Source organism: Nyctibius grandis, chromosome 10 (genome assembly GCF_013368605.1).
Source record: "Nyctibius grandis isolate bNycGra1 chromosome 10, bNycGra1.pri, whole genome shotgun sequence".
NCBI lineage: Eukaryota > Metazoa > Chordata > Aves > Nyctibiiformes > Nyctibiidae > Nyctibius > Nyctibius grandis.
Genome location: NC_090667.1, coordinates 9773420 through 9792122, shown reverse-complemented (window position 1 = coordinate 9792122; position 18703 = coordinate 9773420). Strand labels below are relative to the sequence as shown.

The window sequence follows — 18703 nt, the reverse complement described above, 5'->3', positions numbered from 1 at the left end:
CTGGATGTGCTGATGTCCCCCTGCCCCCCCCCCCTTCCCAGGGGTGATGTGTGATGCCTGGGAGGAGCCCCCTCAGGTGTCCCAGGCTGCTGGGAGTGGTGGCAATGGGGTGGTGACCCCGAGGCAGCACAGGCCGTGCTGGTGATGGGGACTGAGTGGGATGGGGATGGTGACAGGGATGGGGATAGGGATTGGGATGGGGACAGGGATGGGGAATTAGATGTGGATGGGAACAAGGATGCAGACGGAGATGGGGTCACGGATGTGGATGCAGACAGAGACAGGGATAAGGATGCGGATGGAGATGTGGATGGAAAAGGGGAGAGGAATGGGGATGGGGATTGGAATGGGGATGGGGATGTAGATGTGGATGGAAACAGGGATGTAGATGGAGATAGGGTCACAGATATGGATGCAGATGGAGACAGAGATGAGGATGGGGATGGAGATGTGGATGTGGATGGAAACAGGGACAGGGATGGGGACAGGGATGGGGACAGGGATGGGGATGGGGATGCGGGCAGGGCCGCGGCGCCTCCTAGCCCGGAGCCGGAGCCCGCCGGGGCGGTGCCGGGGCCGGTGGCGGTGGCGGGCGGGCGGCCCCGCTCCCCCCGCTGCGGTCTCGGTTCCCTTGGCGACACTTCCTGTGGCAGCCGAAAGCGGTAGTGCCGGAGCGCCGGGCCGGGCCGGGGATGCTGCGGGGCCGCGGGCCGCGCCGGTAGCGCGCTGGGCGGGCGGTGCCAGGCATGCAGGGCAAGGGCAAGGGCAAGCTGCTGCCGGTCCTCAACGGCCGCATGGTGAGTCCCGGCCGGCCCGGGGCGCCGGGCCCCATCCCTCGGGGCGGCCCCGCCCGGCGGCACGGCGTGGGGCCGGGTACCGGGCAGGCGGGGGGCTGTGGGGCCGGGTACCGGGCAGGCAAATGGAGTATGGGGCCAAGTAGTGGGCAGGCAGAGGGGTGTGGGGTGGATAAGAGGCAGGTGGGAGGTGTGGGGCTGGGTACTGGGCAGGCAGGGGTGTATGGGGCTTGGGTGTGCAAAGCAGGCAGAGATGTAGAGGGGTATTAGGGCAGGCAGCAGTGTATGGGGCTGGGTAGCAGGCAGGCAGGGACATATGGGGCTGGGGTAATGTGCAGGCAGGGGTTTATGAGGCTGAGGCGATGATAGTGGGGATGCATGGCATGGGGGTAATGGGCAAGCAGTGACGCATGGGGATGGGGTAACAGGAGTCAGCAGTGCTGGTGTGTGTGGGGCTGGGTGGCACAGGCAGGGCAGAGCTACGTGGGAGTGGGCAGCAGGGATGGGTGGGGGAGAGCACGGAGCTGGCAAAGTAGGGGTACGTGGGGCTGGGGTAAGGGGCAGGCAGGGATGGGGTGTGTGGGGCTGGGGTAAGGGCATGGCAGTGGCATGTGGGGTGGGGTAGCAGGGACAGTCCCTGCTGGGGCTGGGGTGTGTGGGGCTGGGATGGGGACAGGCAGGGGTGTGCAGGGCAGGCTGGGATGTGTGGGGCTGGCAGGGTGGGGGGCACTGGCCAGCCTGTGCCACACCACTTCAGTGTGGCCCCAGGCAGGTGGTGAGAGGCAGCACTGTGCCGGGGGTGCTTGGCTGGGCTTTGACTGCGGAGGCTCTGCCCATCTCCCTGCTTGCTGTGGGTCCTGGGGTACCACATCCCCACGGCAGGTATCTGGGGCAGCCCAGGGGATGTTGCAGGACACCCTGCCCTGCTGTGCCCTTCACTGGCAGCTCTGGCAGGACTCAGTCCCCATTTTTGGGCACCCGCCCTCCAGTAGCCCCAGGCCCCAAGGAAGGAGGGAGCAGGCAGTTCGCCTGCCTAGGGCTGTGGTTGTCCTTCCTTCCCTCCCCTCCTCCCCTCCTCTTCCTGTGCTGGGGAGACTGCTGCTCTCCTCCCCGGGCAGCGGTGGCAGGGTTACATCTGATAGCATCTGCCCTTTCCCAATTGCTGGCCTGGCCCCAGGGCAGTAGATGCATGGGAAGTGCGAGAAAAGCTGCGCACGCCTTGTGACCCCCACCCCTATTCACTGCCCCCGGGTTGGGAGCCCCATGTCCTGCCTCTGCCCATGGGGCAGCCGTCCTGGTTGCAGCTAACACCAGAGCCATGTTTGCTGGCAGCCTGTGTCCCTCCCTCCTGGGTTCAGATTGGGCTTGTCCTGACGCTGCCGCCTGCCCAGGTACCGCTCCACTGGGCTGGCAGACGCCGTGTGCTCCCTCTCACCCCTCTTCTCTCCACCCCCGCAGGGCCCAGCTGTGTCGGATGGAGGTAAGGCTGCTCTTTGCTCTGGGATGGGAGGCCAGCATCGTCTTCAGGGGAGGGGGAAGCCCACAACTAGCCTAGTGCCAGGGGCAAGGAGCCAGCAGAGAGCCGGGTCCTGTGTCAGCACAGGCTGTACCGTGGGCGCGTGCATGGCCTGTGCCAGGGACTCGCCATACCCCCCATCCCTCCCGCACAGCCCCGTTGTGCCTGTACCTCCCTTCTGGCTGCTCAGCTGGCACCCTTGGGTGCTGGGAGCCGAGGGGCTTCCTGGAGCAAGTAGAACCTGGGTACCAGCCAGCCCCATGCTCCCTGAGGGTCTGTCTGTCTGTCCATCTGTCTCGTTGTACACTGGGTGTCTCAGCCGGCCCATTTGCCCACCTCGGCCCCCTGCAGGATCCTTCCAGCCCGGGGTGCCAGGGGCTGCTGTTCCCACCTGACCGTGCAGGGTGTGTGCAGTTACCCCGTGTTTTGGACAGAAGCAGGGCAGGGAGCTCGGCAAAGCAGCAGCCTGCCACCTGCCCTGCTCCCACCGGCTTGGCCGGGAGAACCCTGCTTCCATACCCTTACCTTCTCTTGCAAATGACACTCTGCTCCCAGTTGCTCACCAGCCAAACCAGTTCAAAAGCTGGGGTTGCCCCTGGGAACTTCCATCTTTTTGACAGAGGGACTCCATTTGAATGCATGGTCTCCTGGGGTTTTCCTGAGGGAGTGTTTCCTCGGGGTTGGGAGCTGGGGGTGACACTTTCTGTGCCCTCCTCTTGCCGGGTTTGCTCCTCATCATGGCCAGAGGAGCGGAGAAGGTAAGTTCAGGCACCTCCACCCATCTGAGCTTCCCTTCGTGCCATGTGCCCCCCATGTCCCCTTCTGCCCTGCTGTCCCTTCCCGGCTGGGTGCCTTCCCCACGCATCAGCTTTGTTCCCCTGGGAGATGACTCACAGGTGGAGTCACAGTGACAGCCCGGGGAGGGGAGGACAGCAGGGAGGGCTGTCACGCTGGAAGGTGCCCGCTGTGGCATCACGGTGCTCGATCCACTGAGGATGCTGCTGCGATACCAGCTCCTCGCCCTCCCTTCCTGAGGTCTCGCCGGCTCCGATTGGGACGGGGCAGATGAACTCACTGCAGATATGGGCGGCTGCTGGCGATGGGGAGTGACGCTGCGGGACATCCAGGCAGCCAGAACTGACCCTTTTTCTCTCTCAGAGTTAAACGCCTCCAGAGCCCGTGGCAGCAACCACAGTGTGAACAGCCTGCCAGGACCACCGGCCACCTGCAGCTCCGCACAGGGGTCTGTGGTCAGCTGGGCTGAATCCTTTGAGACGCTGCTGCAGGATCCTGTGGCCGTCACCTACTTCACTGTGAGTGCTGCAGCCCAGACCTCAATCCTTGTTACCGTCGGCTCGTGGTCATCGGCCACCAAGCAGTCTCACAGCCACAGTGCTGTCCAGGCCAGCAGCTCTCTCTGCCCCACAGGAGTTCCTCAAGAAGGAGTTCAGCGCCGAAAACGTCTACTTCTGGCAGGCATGCGAGCGCTTCCAGCAGATCCCGGCCAGCGACATGCAGCAGGTACCGGCCTCCACACAGCCATGGTGCAGCTGAGCCTGGGTCACGCAGCTGCTGGGAGGGATGTGGGCAGAGGTGAAGGTGGCTGCTGTGCCTGCGTGTCCCAGAGTCCCAGCAGACCCCTGTAACAGGGGGCTGAGCAGGCTGGGGTCTCCTGTGGGAGGGACGAGGAGATGGATACAATGTGCATCTGAAAAGCCACAGCCCACAGTACAGGACCTGCGTCTCCAGCCCAGGGTGGCCAGAGGGTGAAGAGTGTGGCTGAGGGGACAAAGGAGACCAAGGGCAGACAGCTAGATGGGGGCTAGTGGGGACAGAGCAACATGGCTGGGGGGGACGGTTCCTACCTTGGGCTGTACCTCTGCAGAGAGAACGGCATGTTGTGCCCAGAGCTTGGCACTGGGTGGGGGTGGCTGGCTCCGATGCCCGTCCTGAAGCCCAGGTACCAAGCTGGTCCCAGGGGCGCTTGGCCCTCAGGGCTCAGGTGGGGTGAGCCAGGGGTTCCCGTGGGGTGAGCCAGGGAAGCAGTGAGGAGTGGGCTCCTGGTCCCAACCTGACCCCACCATCTCCCCAGCTGGCCCAGGAGGCACGGCGGATCTACGACGAGTTCCTCTCCAGCCACTCGATCAGTCCCGTGAACATCGACAAGCAGGCCTGGATTGGGGAGGACGTGCTGGCCACCCCCTCCCCAGACATGTTTCGCATCCAGCAGCTCCAGGTACAAGCAGCACCCGTGCTGCGCCCCACCCACGGGATGGGGGCTGCAGGACCACCCTGTGCATCACCCAGCATCGCTGCTGTCACGGGGGGCCATGCCACAGGGCAGTGGCCGGAGCGAGCTGTAGGTGGGCAGGGGTCTTCAGCACATGCATCCTCCCTTTGCAGATCTTCAACCTGATGAAGTTTGACAGCTACACGCGCTTTGTGAAATCCCCGCTCTACCAGGCCTGCCTGCGGGCAGAGAGCCAGGGGCAGCCCCTACCCGACCTGCGGCCCCACTCCCGCAGCAGCAGCCCCCCGCCTGACCTCAGCAAGGTGAGCGGGGTGGGAAGGGGGGGACGGGGACCTGCCCCTTTGCCTGAGAAAACAGTGCTGGGTCCCTTCCCTACTGCTCGGGGCAAACCCAGCCCCAGGCTGAGGACAGACAAGCAGTTCGGGGGACTGGGGAAAGGGAAGGAGCACCCTTGGATGTCCCCATGCTGAGATGCTTCTCTGTTTGCCCCAGAAGACGAAGCTGAAGCTGGGCAAGTCCCTGCCACTGGGCGTGGAGACGGTGGGCAGTGGTGCCAACCATAGCCCCCGCCGGTCCTTCAGGAAGGGAGAGCGGCGGGAGCCCTCCTGGGCAGGTAGGCACCACTCCGACTGGGGCAGCCAGAGCCGCGCCGCCCCTAAAGGGTACCCACGGTCCCCACCACTGTCCCTCTGTCTGTCCTAGAGGGGGGAGAAGGCAGTGGGAGTGCCATGCTGTGGCGGGAGTCCCAGGGCTCGCTCAACTCCTCGGCCAGCCTGGACCTGGGCTTCCTGTCCTCAGCTAGCACAGCCACCAGCTCCTGGACAGAGGTGAGTCGTCACTGCACCAGCCCTGCGGCATCCTGCTGCCACCAGCCGGGCTCATCCCACCCCATCCCTCCCGCAGACCCATCGGAAGAGCCTGGGGGGCAGCGAGGCAGAGCTGCCAGCCAAGCCCATGAAGTACTGCTGCGTGTACCTGCCTGACGGCACGGCCTCGCTGGCCTCCGTCCGGCCCGGCCACTCCATCCGCGACATGCTGGCGGGGATATGCGAGAAGCGCGGCTTCAGCCTCCCCGACATCAAGGTCTACCTGGTGGGGAACGAGCAGGTAGGGGGGGGCAGGGGGGAGAGGGGGCTCCTGCCAGCCAGACCGCCCCCGAGCCAGGACCACGCGCCGCTCTGCTTGCTCTCTGCTGATGGTTTGGCTCTTGCAGAAAGCGCTGGTGCTGGACCAGGAGTGCTCCGTGCTGGCAGACCAGGAGGTGAAGCTGGAGAACAGGATAAGCTTTGAGTGAGTGGGAGCTTTGGGGCTGACGCTGTTGCCCACACGTGTCCAGTCCACATCATGTGTGGCCACCCATGGTGCCCCACATCTAACCCTCCAAGCAGTCCCGAACACCCTGGCTCTGCCTGCCTGTGTTTGCATGCAGACAGCCTCTTCTCCCCCTCCGCAGGCTGGAAATCTCCTCCCTCAACAAGACCATCCGCATCACAGCAAAGTCAACCAAGCGCATCCGGGAAGCGCTGCAGCCCGTGCTGGGGAAGTACGGCGTGAGCATGGAGCTGGCGCTGCTGCGGCGGGTGAGGGACCGCACCTCGGTGGGCACGGACCCAGGATGCTGTGGTGGGGGGTGGTCCTGGGTTTGGGGCTTGGGCCAGGGGGCTGCTGGCAGTGACCAGGTGATGGAGAGCAGCGGTCTGTGCCAGGGGCAGTCTGTGGAGAGTCACCGGTGTTTGAGACGGGCCATGGCACCCCGCCGTGGGCCAGGAGGGACCGGCGGGTGTGCTCTGTGCTGTGCAGCCCGTGAGCCAGCAGCGCCTGGCCAGGGAGCTCACAGGTCCTCAGCCTGGCTGCCTTTGCCGTGCCACAGCAAGCATGACACCGGCTGGCTCTTCCCGTTGCAGCAAGGTGAGTCGGCCGCCCTGGACCTGGAGAAGCTGGTCAGCACGGTGGCTGCTCAGAAACTTGTCCTGGAAACACCGGCAGGTAAAGTGTCCTCCCCTCCAAGCCATGTCCTCCCCTCCAGGCCATGTCCCCCCCGCAGAGTGCTCACAAGGCCAGGCTGCTTTCTGCTGGCCATGGCTCCTGTTCCCTGGGATGGGCTCCATCCTGTTACCAGTTGGGCCAGGACCTGGGCGCTGGCATGGGACGCTGAACATCACTCCTTACCTTGCAGACATGCGAGTGATGGAGAGTGCTGAGGCCGCAGCTGCTCCCTCCCCGCTCCGGAGCGAGGTGAGCTCAAGATCCCACCACCCCAGCTGGAGATGCCCCCACGGCTGCTGCCATGGTCTGTGGGGAAGCTGTGCCCCGCTGCGACCCTGGCGCATGCCATGGGGCTGGGCAGTGGGTGCCGGGGCAGGAGCCAGGCTGCTGGAGGGCAATGGGGACGTGGGCTGGGGGAGAGCTGCCTCCTTGCCCTGTTGGTGAGACCTGGGCTGCTCGTCACAGGAGGGAAGCCCGACAGGAGCAGAGCCTGACGCGCTGTGGGAGATGCCCTCCTCCTTCTCCCGGCCCCGGTCTTCAGCTGCCAAGAACCTGAACCGCCGCACATATGACCTGGAAGGTGAGACCTGGCGTGTCTGAAACCTGAGGGGCTGGGGCAAAACACAGGGTGAGGGACGCAGGGCCCCCAGTCTGCTGGGGATGGGTGCAGGGCCCCTGGTCTGCTGGGGATGGGTGCAGGGTCCCATGGGTGCTTGTTTGGAGCAGGGATAAGGTGCAGATGCTGTGCCTGTGACGTGTTCAGGGTCACATCAGGTGAAGAGGGCAGCTGAGGCGTTAGCACAGGAGCCTGAGTGCCAGGCTCAGGTGCATGACCTGCATTTCCCTCAGGGCTGGTGGAGCTGCTGAACCGTGCCCAGAGCTGCCGGGCCAACGACCAGCGTGGGCTGCTCTCCAAGGAAGACCTGGTCCTGCCTGACTTCCTCCAGCTCCCCGGGCAGGACGACAGCGCCTGTGAGGGGTCGGATCAGCCCCACACCCCTCACCCAGGCTCCGAGGGAAATGGCCATCCTCAGCCCGCAGAGCCCACGCCAGCTCAGCCTCTGGTCGACCACGAGCTCCGATGAGTCCTGCTGCACGTCCACACCTGGCGCGTGGTACCCCCGGGCCATGCCGGGGTTCAACATGGGGCCTGAACGGCCCCTGTCCTGCACCGCCGACACTGCCCGGACCACAGATTCGTCCACGTCCTGTCCCAAACTGTCATGTCGTGTTGCTGTGAGTGGTTGAGCAGCTGCCGTGCCCCTCCGTGGGGTCGCATCCTGGTGCACGTCAAAGGAGTCCTGTACATAGTTTGAACCCCCCGTTGCAAAGCACTACGCAACGTCCCACGCACGCCTGGCGCTGTCCTGCCCGGTGCCTCTGCCCGCGGCAGAGCTGCTGCCCCGACAAATCCTGCCTGTGCTGGGCTGGCTCAGCCCCATGGACTGCTCGGGTGGGGAAAGCACCCTTCCAACTGAAGGGTGTGTGAGATAGAGAGGGTGGGTGGGGTGCCAAGGCAGGCTCCAGCCCCGAACACCGGTGCTGTGGGCAGGTAGGGGCAGGAGAACACGTGTCCGGAGCTGAGGGCCGGATCCTGTCCCTGACCCCGCAGGAACGGGGCTTCCCCCGCTGCTGATGTGTGGGTCTGCCCTTCCCAGGGAGGGTGAGCATGGCCCGCCCAGCCTGTGCCCTGGCCAGGTTGTTAGTGTCTGTGTGCATGAGCGTGCTGGGCCTGATCCTGCCCTTGTGGAGCAGGGCACCTGGTTCCTGCCCTGGGCAGACTGAGGCAGAGCCAGCAGGTTGTGCCAAAGAAGCCTTCCTCCTCCTCGCAACGAGTCCCTGCGTGGTGGCTGCTGAAGCGACGCGCAGGACCAGATCCCTGTAGGTCCCCTGCCCCAGCCCGGCTGGCACTGCGGGTGCTCGGCCCTTGGGGACGGGCCTGCCTGGTGCCAGAGGAATGCAGCACCCCTGGGTGTGCAGGTACCCAGTGCATGCCCAGCCTGGCATCCCTGCCAGCAGCTGGGCTGGGCAGTAACCTTGAGCCCATCTCTGCCATACCTGGCTATGCCCTGCGGGTCCCCATCCCGGGGAGCCCCGTGTCCCCACAGGTCCCAGACCCACTTTGCAATGGAGACAGCCCCCTGCCAGCAGCCAGGAGATCCCTCCGTCGTCCTGCGTGCCAGGGCCCTTCCTGGCTGTGCCCTGGGTCACTGCTCCGTCACCACTGCCCAGCCAGAGGCAGAGGGGTGGCCCAGGGCAGCCCCGGGGCTCACCCAGGGATGGGGGTCATTGCCACCCAGCCCCACGCTGCTGCGGCCGGCTGCGGCCCCGTGGCCCCGGTCAGAGCCCCTCTGTGTCTCTGTGGTGCTGCTCAGTCTGGTCTGTGGTGTGAAACCGGGGCAAATAAAGAGCATTGCCTGGACACACGTCCCTCTCCTTCCTCCGCCGCTGAGGCTGGTCAGTGCTTTTCTGGGCAGCAATGTTCCCCCAGCCCTCCATACCCCATGGAGCCACCCCAGGGCCAGGGCAGGGCTGGTGCCAGCCCTGGGCTCCGCTGCCACCCTGCCCGGCAGCAAGGGGCAGTGCCAGGAGCTTGTTTTCCCGGCACTGCTGATGGTGTAGGGGAAGCTGCAGGACCAACACGGCCAAGGACTTCAGCCTTGACCCTGTCAATGAGTGACAGCCGGAGCTGCCAGGGACACACCGGGTTAATGATTGTGGGGGCAGCTGGCCAAGAGCCCCCCAGGCACGGGGCAAGTGTGGGCACCAGCCTCCTGCCCGCTGCAGCCTGGCACGGGGCTCTGCAGCTGCCACTGGCCGCACCCCCTGGTCAGAAGGGTCCCCTGGCCCTGCAGAGGCAGAACATGTCCCTGCTGTGGCACCTCCCGGGCATTCAGCTCCATGGTTTGTGACTCGGCAGAGTCTCAGTGATGCTCCAGCAGTGGCAGGGATGTCTCCAGGCTGTCCCTGAGCGCCCTGGGGTACCTGAGTGATCTTCCCTTGCTCCCCCCATACAATCACAGCTGGCTTGTCCATGGTGATGGGTCCTGCGAGTGCCCGATCCCGGAGGAATGGGGACGTGGCAGCCACGCAGCCCCTCCATGCCCGCTCCCCCCAGGCGCCGGGGTGAAGGGGCCTTTGCCCCTGGCTGTCCCCTGGGCAGACGTGGACGTGAGCTGGCCGGGCACCTTGCGGGTGGATGGAAACTTGGCCGGAGGTGCGCAAACAGCGGGTAATGATAAACGGCGCCGAGGAGGTGGTGACGGCACCGCTGTCGCTCTGCTCCTGCCCACCCCAGCATCGCACGTGCTGGGAAGACACAGGCTTTGCCCCACGCAGCCCTCGCAGCGCTGCCGGCTGCTCCACGCTGAGCCACTGGCATGGGCTGAGCCAGGCTGCGTGCCACCGTCACCACCAGCGACAGGACACGGGGACCGTGCCGGTGCTGACGTAGCCCACCGCCAGTGCCCTGGTGGGGAGGATGGCGCCCGCCCTGGGCAGAGCCAGGTCCCTTGTGGCTGATGCTTAGATGGCTCCGAGGATGGTGGATGTGTGTGTGGCCTCACCTCTGGTTTGGGACACCCCAGCAGCGTCAGCACCGAGCCCTTCTCCTCCTCCTCTTCCTCTTGTGCAGGGGATGAAGCACCCAGCACCAAGCGATGGAGAGCTGAGGCTGCTCTGGCATCGCCCCTCGGGCGCTGGTCTCCAGCACTGCCCGGCTTCACTCCCTACCACACCGGCTGCTGCTCTCCCAGGGGTGACACCGAGCCTCGGGCAGGCGAGGCGGGGTGCACAGGCGGCGTGGTACCCCGGGGACGCGTGCCCCATCCCGCCCTGGGGCCGCGGCTGACGCGGGATGCTGTGGGGTTACCCATTAACTGCAGGAATTTCTGGGGAGGAGGTGAGCGCGAGCGGAGGCGAGGGCCAACGTGGGGCTCCTTAGACTTTGCTCTTGGTGGGCGTATAAAGGGCCGCGGTGCCCCCCGGGCCGCTTCGCTGGAGGGACGCGTGGATGTGGCATGTGGACGTGGCGGTGCCCTGAGTGCCCGGCCAGCCCCAGGTGAGCAGGGCCCTGGGCAGGAGGGGTCCCCTCCCCGTGTCCCCTCTGCCCTGGCTGCCTGCCCTTACGGGAGCTCGCTGGGATGGCACAGTGGCAAACGGTGGCCCAGGGGACCATCAGGTGATGGGATGGTCCTCCTTGGTGGTGCCAGCACTGCAGGGATTCTGGGGGCCGGTGGCGGTCGGCGCGGCACAGCCATGGCTCCGCCGGGGTGACGTGTGGCCGCCTCTGCTCAGCCTCAGCAGGAGCGATGCTGCCCTACCAGAGGGAGAGCCCGGCCCTGCCCCACTGCCCGCTGCGGGGAGGAAGGCTGGTCCACAGGCCCCAGTTCGCCTACTGCCCCAGCCCCCAAGGTAGGTGCCCCCAGCCCTCCTTCTTCTCCTCGTCCTCACCCCGCCGGGCTGAGCTCTGCTTCTGGCCGGAGCCCGGCCCGGGCGGTGCCCAGCTCTCCTCTGCAGGGGGGTCCTTGTGAGGATGGGGCCATAATGCAGGTGTCCTCTCTCCCCAGTTCTGCACCGGCTGCCGGGTGCCCACACCTGCCCCTTTGCCATCGGCGCGGTGCCTTGCCCTGACCATGGCTTCCCCTGCCCCGGCTCCCCCGGGCGCCTGCGCGAGGGCAGGGAGCGGTACGAGCTGGAGGCGCTGCCCTGGCAGGGGCCCCGGCTGGGCTTGGACGAGCTCCAGAAGCCAGGTGAGATCCCCGGGTGGTGCACCCCAAGGCAGGAAGCACGCAGCATGGTGGGTTGCCTGCCGGCAGGGAAGACCCTCAGCTCCCCGGGGTGCTGTGGGCAGAGCCGAGGGGTGACGGGGACGGTTGGCACAAGGCGCTGCAGGGTGGGAGGATGTGGAGGGGACTCAGGGAGTGGTGGCACGTCTGGGTACACGAGTCCCATCCCACCAGGGGCACAGGAGGATGGCGTGGGGCTGTGGGAGCCTGGGGAACCAGGGCTGTGTCACAGCTGGCGTTTAACACTCTCTCTTGTCTTGCGCAGAGCTGGGGTGCTGGGCCAGGGTCCAGTCCATCTGTGTCTCCCTTCTCAAGGTGCCCCTGATGTTTGGGTTCCTGTACCTCTTTGTGTGCTCCCTGGACGTGCTCAGCTCTGCCTTCCAGCTGGCCGGAGGTAGGGTGGCAGGAGCACCCAGGTGGCTGGTGGCACCCACCATGCTGGCACCCTGCTGCTCACGCTCTCTCACAGGCAAGGTGGCCGGGGACATCTTCAAGGACAACGCCATCCTCTCCAACCCGGTGGCCGGGCTGGTGGTGGGCATCCTGGTGACCGTGCTGGTGCAGAGCTCCTCTACCTCCACCTCCATCATTGTCAGCATGGTCTCCTCGGGGTGTGAGTGCACCCGTGGGGCTCCCCGGCACCTGAGGCTGCGGGATGGGGTGGCTGGACAGGGTCACCCCGAGCTGGGACATGCAAGGTTAGCGGGTCTCTCTGTCCCCAGTGCTGGAGGTGCGCTCTGCCATCCCCATCATCATGGGCTCCAACATCGGCACCTCTGTCACTAACACCATTGTGGCCCTCATGCAGGCTGGCGACCGCAGTGAGTTCAAACGGTGAGAGCTGGTCGGGGCAGAGGGGACTGGAGGGTCTGGGGGCTGCTCCCTGGGGGCCACCCCATGCCAACGGGCTCCTCCATGCAGGGCCTTCGCCGGTGCCACGGTGCATGACTGCTTCAACTGGCTGTCAGTGCTGGTCCTCCTGCCACTGGAGGTGGTGAGCGGGTACCTGCACCACGTCACCCGCCTGGTCGTGGCCACCTTCAACATCCGCAGTGGGAAGGATGCCCCTGACCTGCTGAAGATCATCACAGAGCCCTTCACCAAGCTCATCATCCAGGTCTCCTCAGCTGTGGTGTCCTTAGGCTGGTGGTGGTTCCCCAGCGTTGGTGTCCCCCATGCTGGTGGTGATGTCCCCAGCACTGGTGTCCCTTTGATTGTGGTCATGTCCAAGTGTCCTCAGGCTGGCAGTGGTGTCCCCATCCCAGCGAAGATGTCCCTGAGCTGGGGGTGCTGTGAGCCCCCAAGGGCCATCTCCAATGTGTGTGTTGTTGCAGCTGGACAAGTCAGTGATCACGGGCATTGCAACAGGAGATGAGAGCCTGCGCAACCGGAGCCTCATCCGTGTCTGGTGTGGCCCCACACCCTCACAGGTGAGGGGCCCATGGCCCTGCTGGGGCCACCAAACAATCCCATGGAGGGTGGGTGGTGGGCAGGGACTGGCTGAGGACGCTGTGGAGCTGGCTGCAGCCCCCCCTCTCCCTGCAGATGGCTGCTGTGGGGCTTGGGTCCCCCCCGAACTGCACGGCCCCCGGCCACTGCAGCACTAAAGGCATCGAGCACCTCCACAACGTCACCAGGCAGAAGTGTGAGTGGGTGCTGGGGGCTTGGGCAGGGCTGGGGGCACGGGGAGGTGCATGTGGGGCTGGGGGGGCTTTATGTGGGATGGAGGGGTGCTGGGCACGAGGCTGGAGTCATGATGTGGGGCAGGGCTGGGAGAAGTTGGGTCCAGGTGTGGGGCTGTCTTGGGGGGACAGGTTTGTGAGTGGGGCTAGGCCAGCCCCAGCCCCTCACCCAGCTGTGTTGTGGGGCAGGTGAGCACCTCTTCACCAACACGCCACTGCCCGACCTGGCCGTGGGGCTGGTGCTGCTGGCGGGGTCCCTCATCGTGCTCTGCACCTGCCTCATCCTCCTGGTCAAACTCCTCAACTCCCTGCTCAAGGGGCAGGTGGCCAAAGCCATCCAGAAGGTCATCAACACTGGTGAGTGAGACGGGGACCACCGTGGCGTGAGTGGGATGGGACCCTCCCTGCCCCATGGCCACCCAGCCCCAGCCCCACCTGCCATCCTCAGACCCATCCCTGGCTGTCCCTAACCCCCATCCCTGCCTGGATCCCCATGTCCCCTGTCTGCCCCTGATCCCCACTCTGTCATGGCTTCCTGGTGTCCACGTCCTCCTTCTCCAGCCACCCTGGCCACCAGCCACATAGTGGCATATGGGCATATCCTTCCCCAGCATATGGGCCACCAGTCCCATAACCACAGCCTGACCCCATACCCAGAGCCTGGCCCCACAGCCCCCTCCCCAGCACCATGTAGGAGCTGACGTGTCCATGCCCATGTCCACGGTTGGGTTCCTGCCTGTGCCCGTTGCCATGCCGTGGCAGACCTCCCACACCCGCTCAGCTGGCTCACTGGGTACTTCGCCATGGTGGTGGGCGCTGGGATGACCTTTGTGGTGCAGAGCAGCTCTGTCTTCACCTCGGCCATCACACCCCTGATTGGTAAGTCCCAGCCAAGCCTGGTCCCATGCCACATGCTGGTCCCCCCCACGATGGCCTGTGGGTGCTGGGGTGCTCGGAGGGGCAGGAGGAGCCGTGCCTCCCTGGGAGAGCGTGGGGACAGCACCAGTGAGGAGTGATGGGACGGGATGGGGTGCCTCTCCCGCAGGCCTGGGGGTGATCAGCATAGAGCGCGCATACCCACTGACCCTGGGCTCCAACATCGGCACCACCACCACCGCCATCCTGGCCGCCCTGGCCAGCCCAGGGGACAAACTGGCCAGCTCCTTCCAGGTACAGGCATCCTGGGGCCATGGCCGGGCTGGCAGGGGGAACCGGTGGCAAGAGAGGGGCTGGGGGAAGCGTGCGTGCCTGGCCCAACGGGGATGCCACCCCTGCAGATCGCTCTCTGCCACTTCTTCTTCAACATCTCTGGCATCCTGCTGTGGTACCCGCTGCCCTTCACCCGCCTGCCCATCCGCATGGCCAAGGCGCTGGGCGAGCGCACGGCCAAGTACCGCTGGTTCGCCGTGCTGTACCTCATCATCTGCTTCCTCCTCCTGCCCTCCCTCATCTTCGGCATCTCCATGGCGGGCTGGCGGGCGCTGGTGGGGGTGGGCGCACCCTTCCTCAGCCTCCTCTTCTTCGTGGGGCTGGTGAATGCGCTGCAGGCGCACAGCCCCAGCCGCCTGCCCAAATGGCTGCAGACCTGGGACTTCCTCCCCGCCTGGATGCACTCGCTGCAGCCCCTCGACCAGCTCATCACCCGGGCCACCCTCTGCTGCACCGACCGCTGCCGCAGCCCCGAGGGCTGGGAGGAGCGTGAGGGCCCTCCCCGCGACAAGGCCAGGCTGGGGCTGGACAACCCCGTGCTCTCCTACCCCGAGGAGGTGCCCGGCCCCGCCATCCGGGTGGGCTCCCCTCACCTGCCCCTGCACGGTGTCACCCGGCTCTAGCCGGCACCAGATGCCCGGGCCGCTGCTCCCGTGGCTGCCCAGTTTCCACCGTCCCCACTCAGCTGGTGTCTAATAAACGCCAAGCGCCCGCGCCCCGGGTGTGTGTCTCTTTGGCTCCCGTCTCTGCAAACCCTGCCAGAGCTGCAGACGGAGCCGCAGGTGCCAGACGCCCACCATCCATCCCCACGTCCATCCACCGCCACTGCACAGCCCGGCCCCGTACAGGTGCCTGGCGCCAGGGATGCACCAAACGTGCTGCCGGGGCCGTGGGGGCACACGCTGCCGATGCTGCAGCTGAACCCTGCGCCTGCGGTTTGCAGCCAGCCCGCTCCCATGTGCTGTGGGCAGCATCTTCCTCCACCCGCCTCGTCCCCTGCTGAGCTGGCAGGGTGGGTGCTGCACCCCTCGGTGTCACGGCAGCATGTCGGTGAACTGGGCACAGGCCGGGGCAGCTGGCAAGGTGCTGCGGTGCTGCTGGGCTGGGGCTCAGCATGATGTCGACTTGGAACAGTCAGGCAGTGCCCCTGGCCCACCGGGTACCCTGATGTCCACGGCAGGAGCCCACCTGCCATGGTGACCCTGGCAGGAGCCCTTTAAGTGTTGGCAATAACGGCTTCTCCCACTGCCCACAGATGCTTGGGCTCCTGCCAGCGATATCGGCCAGTCCCTCCCTCCCTCCTTCCCGCCCGCCCTCCTCCTGGGCTGGGACCAGCGGGGCGGTGGTGGGAGCCGCTCGGAGGCTCCCAGCATTGCCACCACCCCGTGTGTCTGACCGGGTGGCCACCGGGCTGGGACAACCTCTGCCTTGGCTCCAGACCGGGTCAGTACGGGAGCGGTGACAGCGGGACGGCTCCCGGGGACTCAGCGATGCCGGGGCTGCACCACGAGATGCGTCGGGGCCGGTGAGCGGGGCGCACACGGCGGGGGGCAGCCCCATGGGGCTTCGTCCGCCCAAGGGGCCGGGCCAGCATGGAGCCAGCCAGCGCCCTCCCCAACACCTCCGGTAACTGCAGCGGTGCCAGCAGTGCCCCGCACTCGCCTGCAGCCACGGGGCTCATCCTGCTGGCCGCCCTGGCCGTCCTGCTGGCCACGCTGGTGGGCAATGCACTAGTGGTGGTGGCCATCTCCACCAGCCGGGCCCTGCAAGCCCCGCAGAACCTCTTCCTGGTGTCCTTAGCCTCGGCAGACATCCTAGTGGCCGTCCTCGTCTTGCCCTTCTCGCTGGCCAACGAGGTGATGGGCTACTGGTATTTCGGCGGCCTGTGGTGCAGCCTGTACCTGGCGCTGGACGTGCTGCTCTGCACCTCCTCCATCGGGCATCTCTGCGCCATCAGCCTCGACCGATACTGGGCCGTCACCCGGGCGGCCCGGCTCAACCTGCGCCGCAGCCCCGGGCGGGTGAAGGGGATGATCGGGGCGGTCTGGGCGGCGGCGGCCCTGGTGGCCCTGCCACCGCTGCTGTGGGCCCGCCCGGGGGGCCAGGAGTGCCAGCTGAGCCAGGAGACCTGGTACGTGCTGGCCTCCTGCGCCGCCTCCTTCTTTGCCCCCTGCCTCGTCATGGTCGCCATCTACTGCCGCATCTACCACCTGACCGCCCGGCGGACTGCTGCCCTCCTCGCCGCCCGCGCCCCGCGCCCCGCCGACGCTGGCAAGCAGGGGCCGAGGGCCGGGATGCCGGGCTGGCGGCGCCAGAGCCAGCACCAGAGCGTGTCACTGTGCCGGCAGCGGCTGGTGCGGGCGCGGGAGCGGCGCTTCACCGTCGTGCTGGCCGTGGTGATGGGGGCCTTCGTGCTGTGCTGGTTCCCCTTCTTCTTCACCTACAGCCTGGGGGCCGTCTGCGGGGAGGGCTGCCGCGTCTCCAAGCCCCTCTTCACCTTCTTCTTTTGGATCGGCTACTGCAACAGCAGCCTCAACCCCCTCATCTACACTCTCTTCAACCGGGATTTCCGCGCCGCCTTCCGCCAGCTCCTCGCCGTCCCCCGCCGGCACCGCACCTAAGGCCCCGCCAGGACACCAGGGATGCAGCCCCCAGCCCCGCTCACCGATGGCAGAGCCTGGACCCACCGCTGACCCTGGACTGCAGGGCTGGTGTGAATCTCGAGGTACTTTTGGAAACGCGGGGTTGAATAAAATGAGGCCAAAGCCTGTGCCTAGGGCTGGCGTCTACCCCTCGCCGGCACCCCTCGTCACCCGGGTCACCCCACCTGTCCCCCTTGCAGCGTGGGTGAGCCACGGATGGTGACAATTCACTATGGCAGCTCCGGTGAGTGCCAGCCCTCCTTGCTGCCAGGCGAACCCCAGCTCCTCTGCACACCCATGACCCCCACCATCGTCTTGCACAGGGGACGGACCCCACGGCTGCTGAAGGGGGACATGAAACCCCCCATGTGGAAGCATCACCGGTGCCAGGCTGAGCTGGCCGTGCCACCGCCGCAGCCCAGTCCAAGCCCTGTGCCTCTCTGCCGGGGCAGTCCCCTGTGGCTGCGCATCAGCACATAGCTGTGCCGCATCATGGGGGCTCTGTGGGGGCACATATGTACCCCATGGTGGGGTACGAGGGCTGTGGGGCTGTGGTGGGACACCCCATACCCTGCTCAGGGGCTTCACCGGGATCTTGCTGCAGGAGGGAAAGGAGGAATGACATCCCGGTGCTGGAAAGGCCGTCCTCCCTCGGGAGACTGTGCGAGTTGGGACCGTGTGGGAACAGGCTCTGGCACAGCCCAAGGTGTGAGGGGCCATGGGGGCAACTGTGGGGTGAAGACCCAGGGGAAACCACATTCTCCCAGGGGCAACAGCCGCCCTGCACCCGCCCTGCCCGGCTCGCTGCCCCGCTACATGCAGACACCCGGGGGTCAGGGGCTGTTCCACTTCTCCAGCTTTGCTGCTCAAAATAGAAAATCTCAAAACATCGGATTTTCACTGGCTAAAAACAGCCGCCGGCGCCTGGGAGCTGGAGCCCAAGGAACGCTGGCCCCCACCGGCCCCCGCCAGCCCCCGCCGGGGTGGGTGCAGCTCAGTCATGGGGTCCAGGGAGATGGAAGGGATGGCGGTACTTGCAGCGGCAAGGATCCCCAGGCCATCCCCTGCGCCCGCTGGCCCCTTCAATGGAGGCTTGTGGCATGAGCTTTGGGGCCGTCGGAGGCTCCTGGTGGAATTGTGCCAGGATGGGGGCCCAGCGCTGACCCCCCGGAGGTGGATGGCCCCGGTGGTTGGAGCTGCGCTGGCATGGTCTGCGGAAGGATCTGCCCTATCGCTGCCGCCCGGCTTCCCCTCCCACGGCCGCCTTTCGCCTTTTCACAATTAAACAGCGTTTTGCTTCTAAAAATACCCAGGGAGACGAGGGCGCGTGACAGGCACTGGGCCAGGCCAGCTCAGTCGGGGAGAGGAGCTGTCCCCGAGGGGCACCAGCCCTGTGGGCAGCACCCCGGAACCCTGCTGTGTCCTGGCTCGTGCACCCTGTCCTCATGCGTGCCCAGCACCGCTGGGGCTGACCAGGGTACCAGGCACCGTCCCTCCTCCTGGGCAGGAGCGCGCAGTGCCGGGATGCTGCAGGGCAGGAGGGGCTGGGGACCAGCTGGAGGGGGGGCACGCAGGGACCCCCGGCTTGGGCAAGGAGTCGCCGGCACATCCAGCCTGTGCTGGCATCAGGGCAACATCCGAGCCAACGAAGGCAGCTTCAGGCTGATGTCCGAAATATCAAATCCCGAGGGCTGGATGGGGTCTGGGAGCGCCTGGTGCCTCGCTTCACGCCAGGCACTACCGGGGTGCTGGGGTGCTCCAGGGAGAGCTCCCCCACCGAGCACCTCCCGCTGCATCGCCACCCAGCACATCGCCCTGCAGCAGACGGGCCGAGCA

The 18703-nt window shown here is 66.3% G+C and overlaps 3 protein-coding genes across 3 annotated transcripts; all 3 read left to right on the top strand.

Annotated features, from left to right (window-relative positions):
- The first annotated feature begins 514 nt into the window (after positions 1–514).
- Positions 515–8923, top strand: RGS14 (regulator of G protein signaling 14). Its single transcript, XM_068409273.1, is given in 17 exon segments — positions 515–671; positions 674–724; positions 727–797; positions 2253–2274; positions 3469–3623; positions 3739–3831; positions 4403–4546; positions 4714–4863; positions 5054–5174; positions 5264–5388; positions 5465–5668; positions 5775–5851; positions 6015–6141; positions 6466–6547; positions 6738–6796; positions 7013–7127; positions 7397–8923. Coding segments are annotated over 17 exon segments (1989 nt in total). The 3' UTR covers positions 7633–8923.
- A 1934-nt stretch (positions 8924–10857) lies between these two features.
- Positions 10858–14848, top strand: SLC34A1 (solute carrier family 34 member 1). The gene is made up of 12 exons (XM_068409190.1): positions 10858–10960; positions 11116–11298; positions 11600–11728; positions 11804–11947; positions 12057–12168; positions 12256–12451; positions 12669–12764; positions 12880–12979; positions 13206–13373; positions 13779–13895; positions 14062–14186; positions 14294–14848. The coding sequence occupies exons 1-12, from the start codon at positions 10858–10860 to the stop codon at positions 14846–14848; spliced, it is 2028 nt and encodes a 675-aa protein (XP_068265291.1).
- Positions 14849–15817: 969 nt separating this feature from the next.
- On the top strand, positions 15818–16871 carry LOC137668108 (alpha-2Db adrenergic receptor-like). The gene has a single exon (XM_068409402.1). It carries the CDS (start codon positions 15818–15820, stop codon positions 16844–16846), a length of 1029 nt encoding a protein of 342 aa, XP_068265503.1. The 3' UTR covers positions 16847–16871.
- The last annotated feature ends 1832 nt before the right edge of the window (positions 16872–18703 follow it).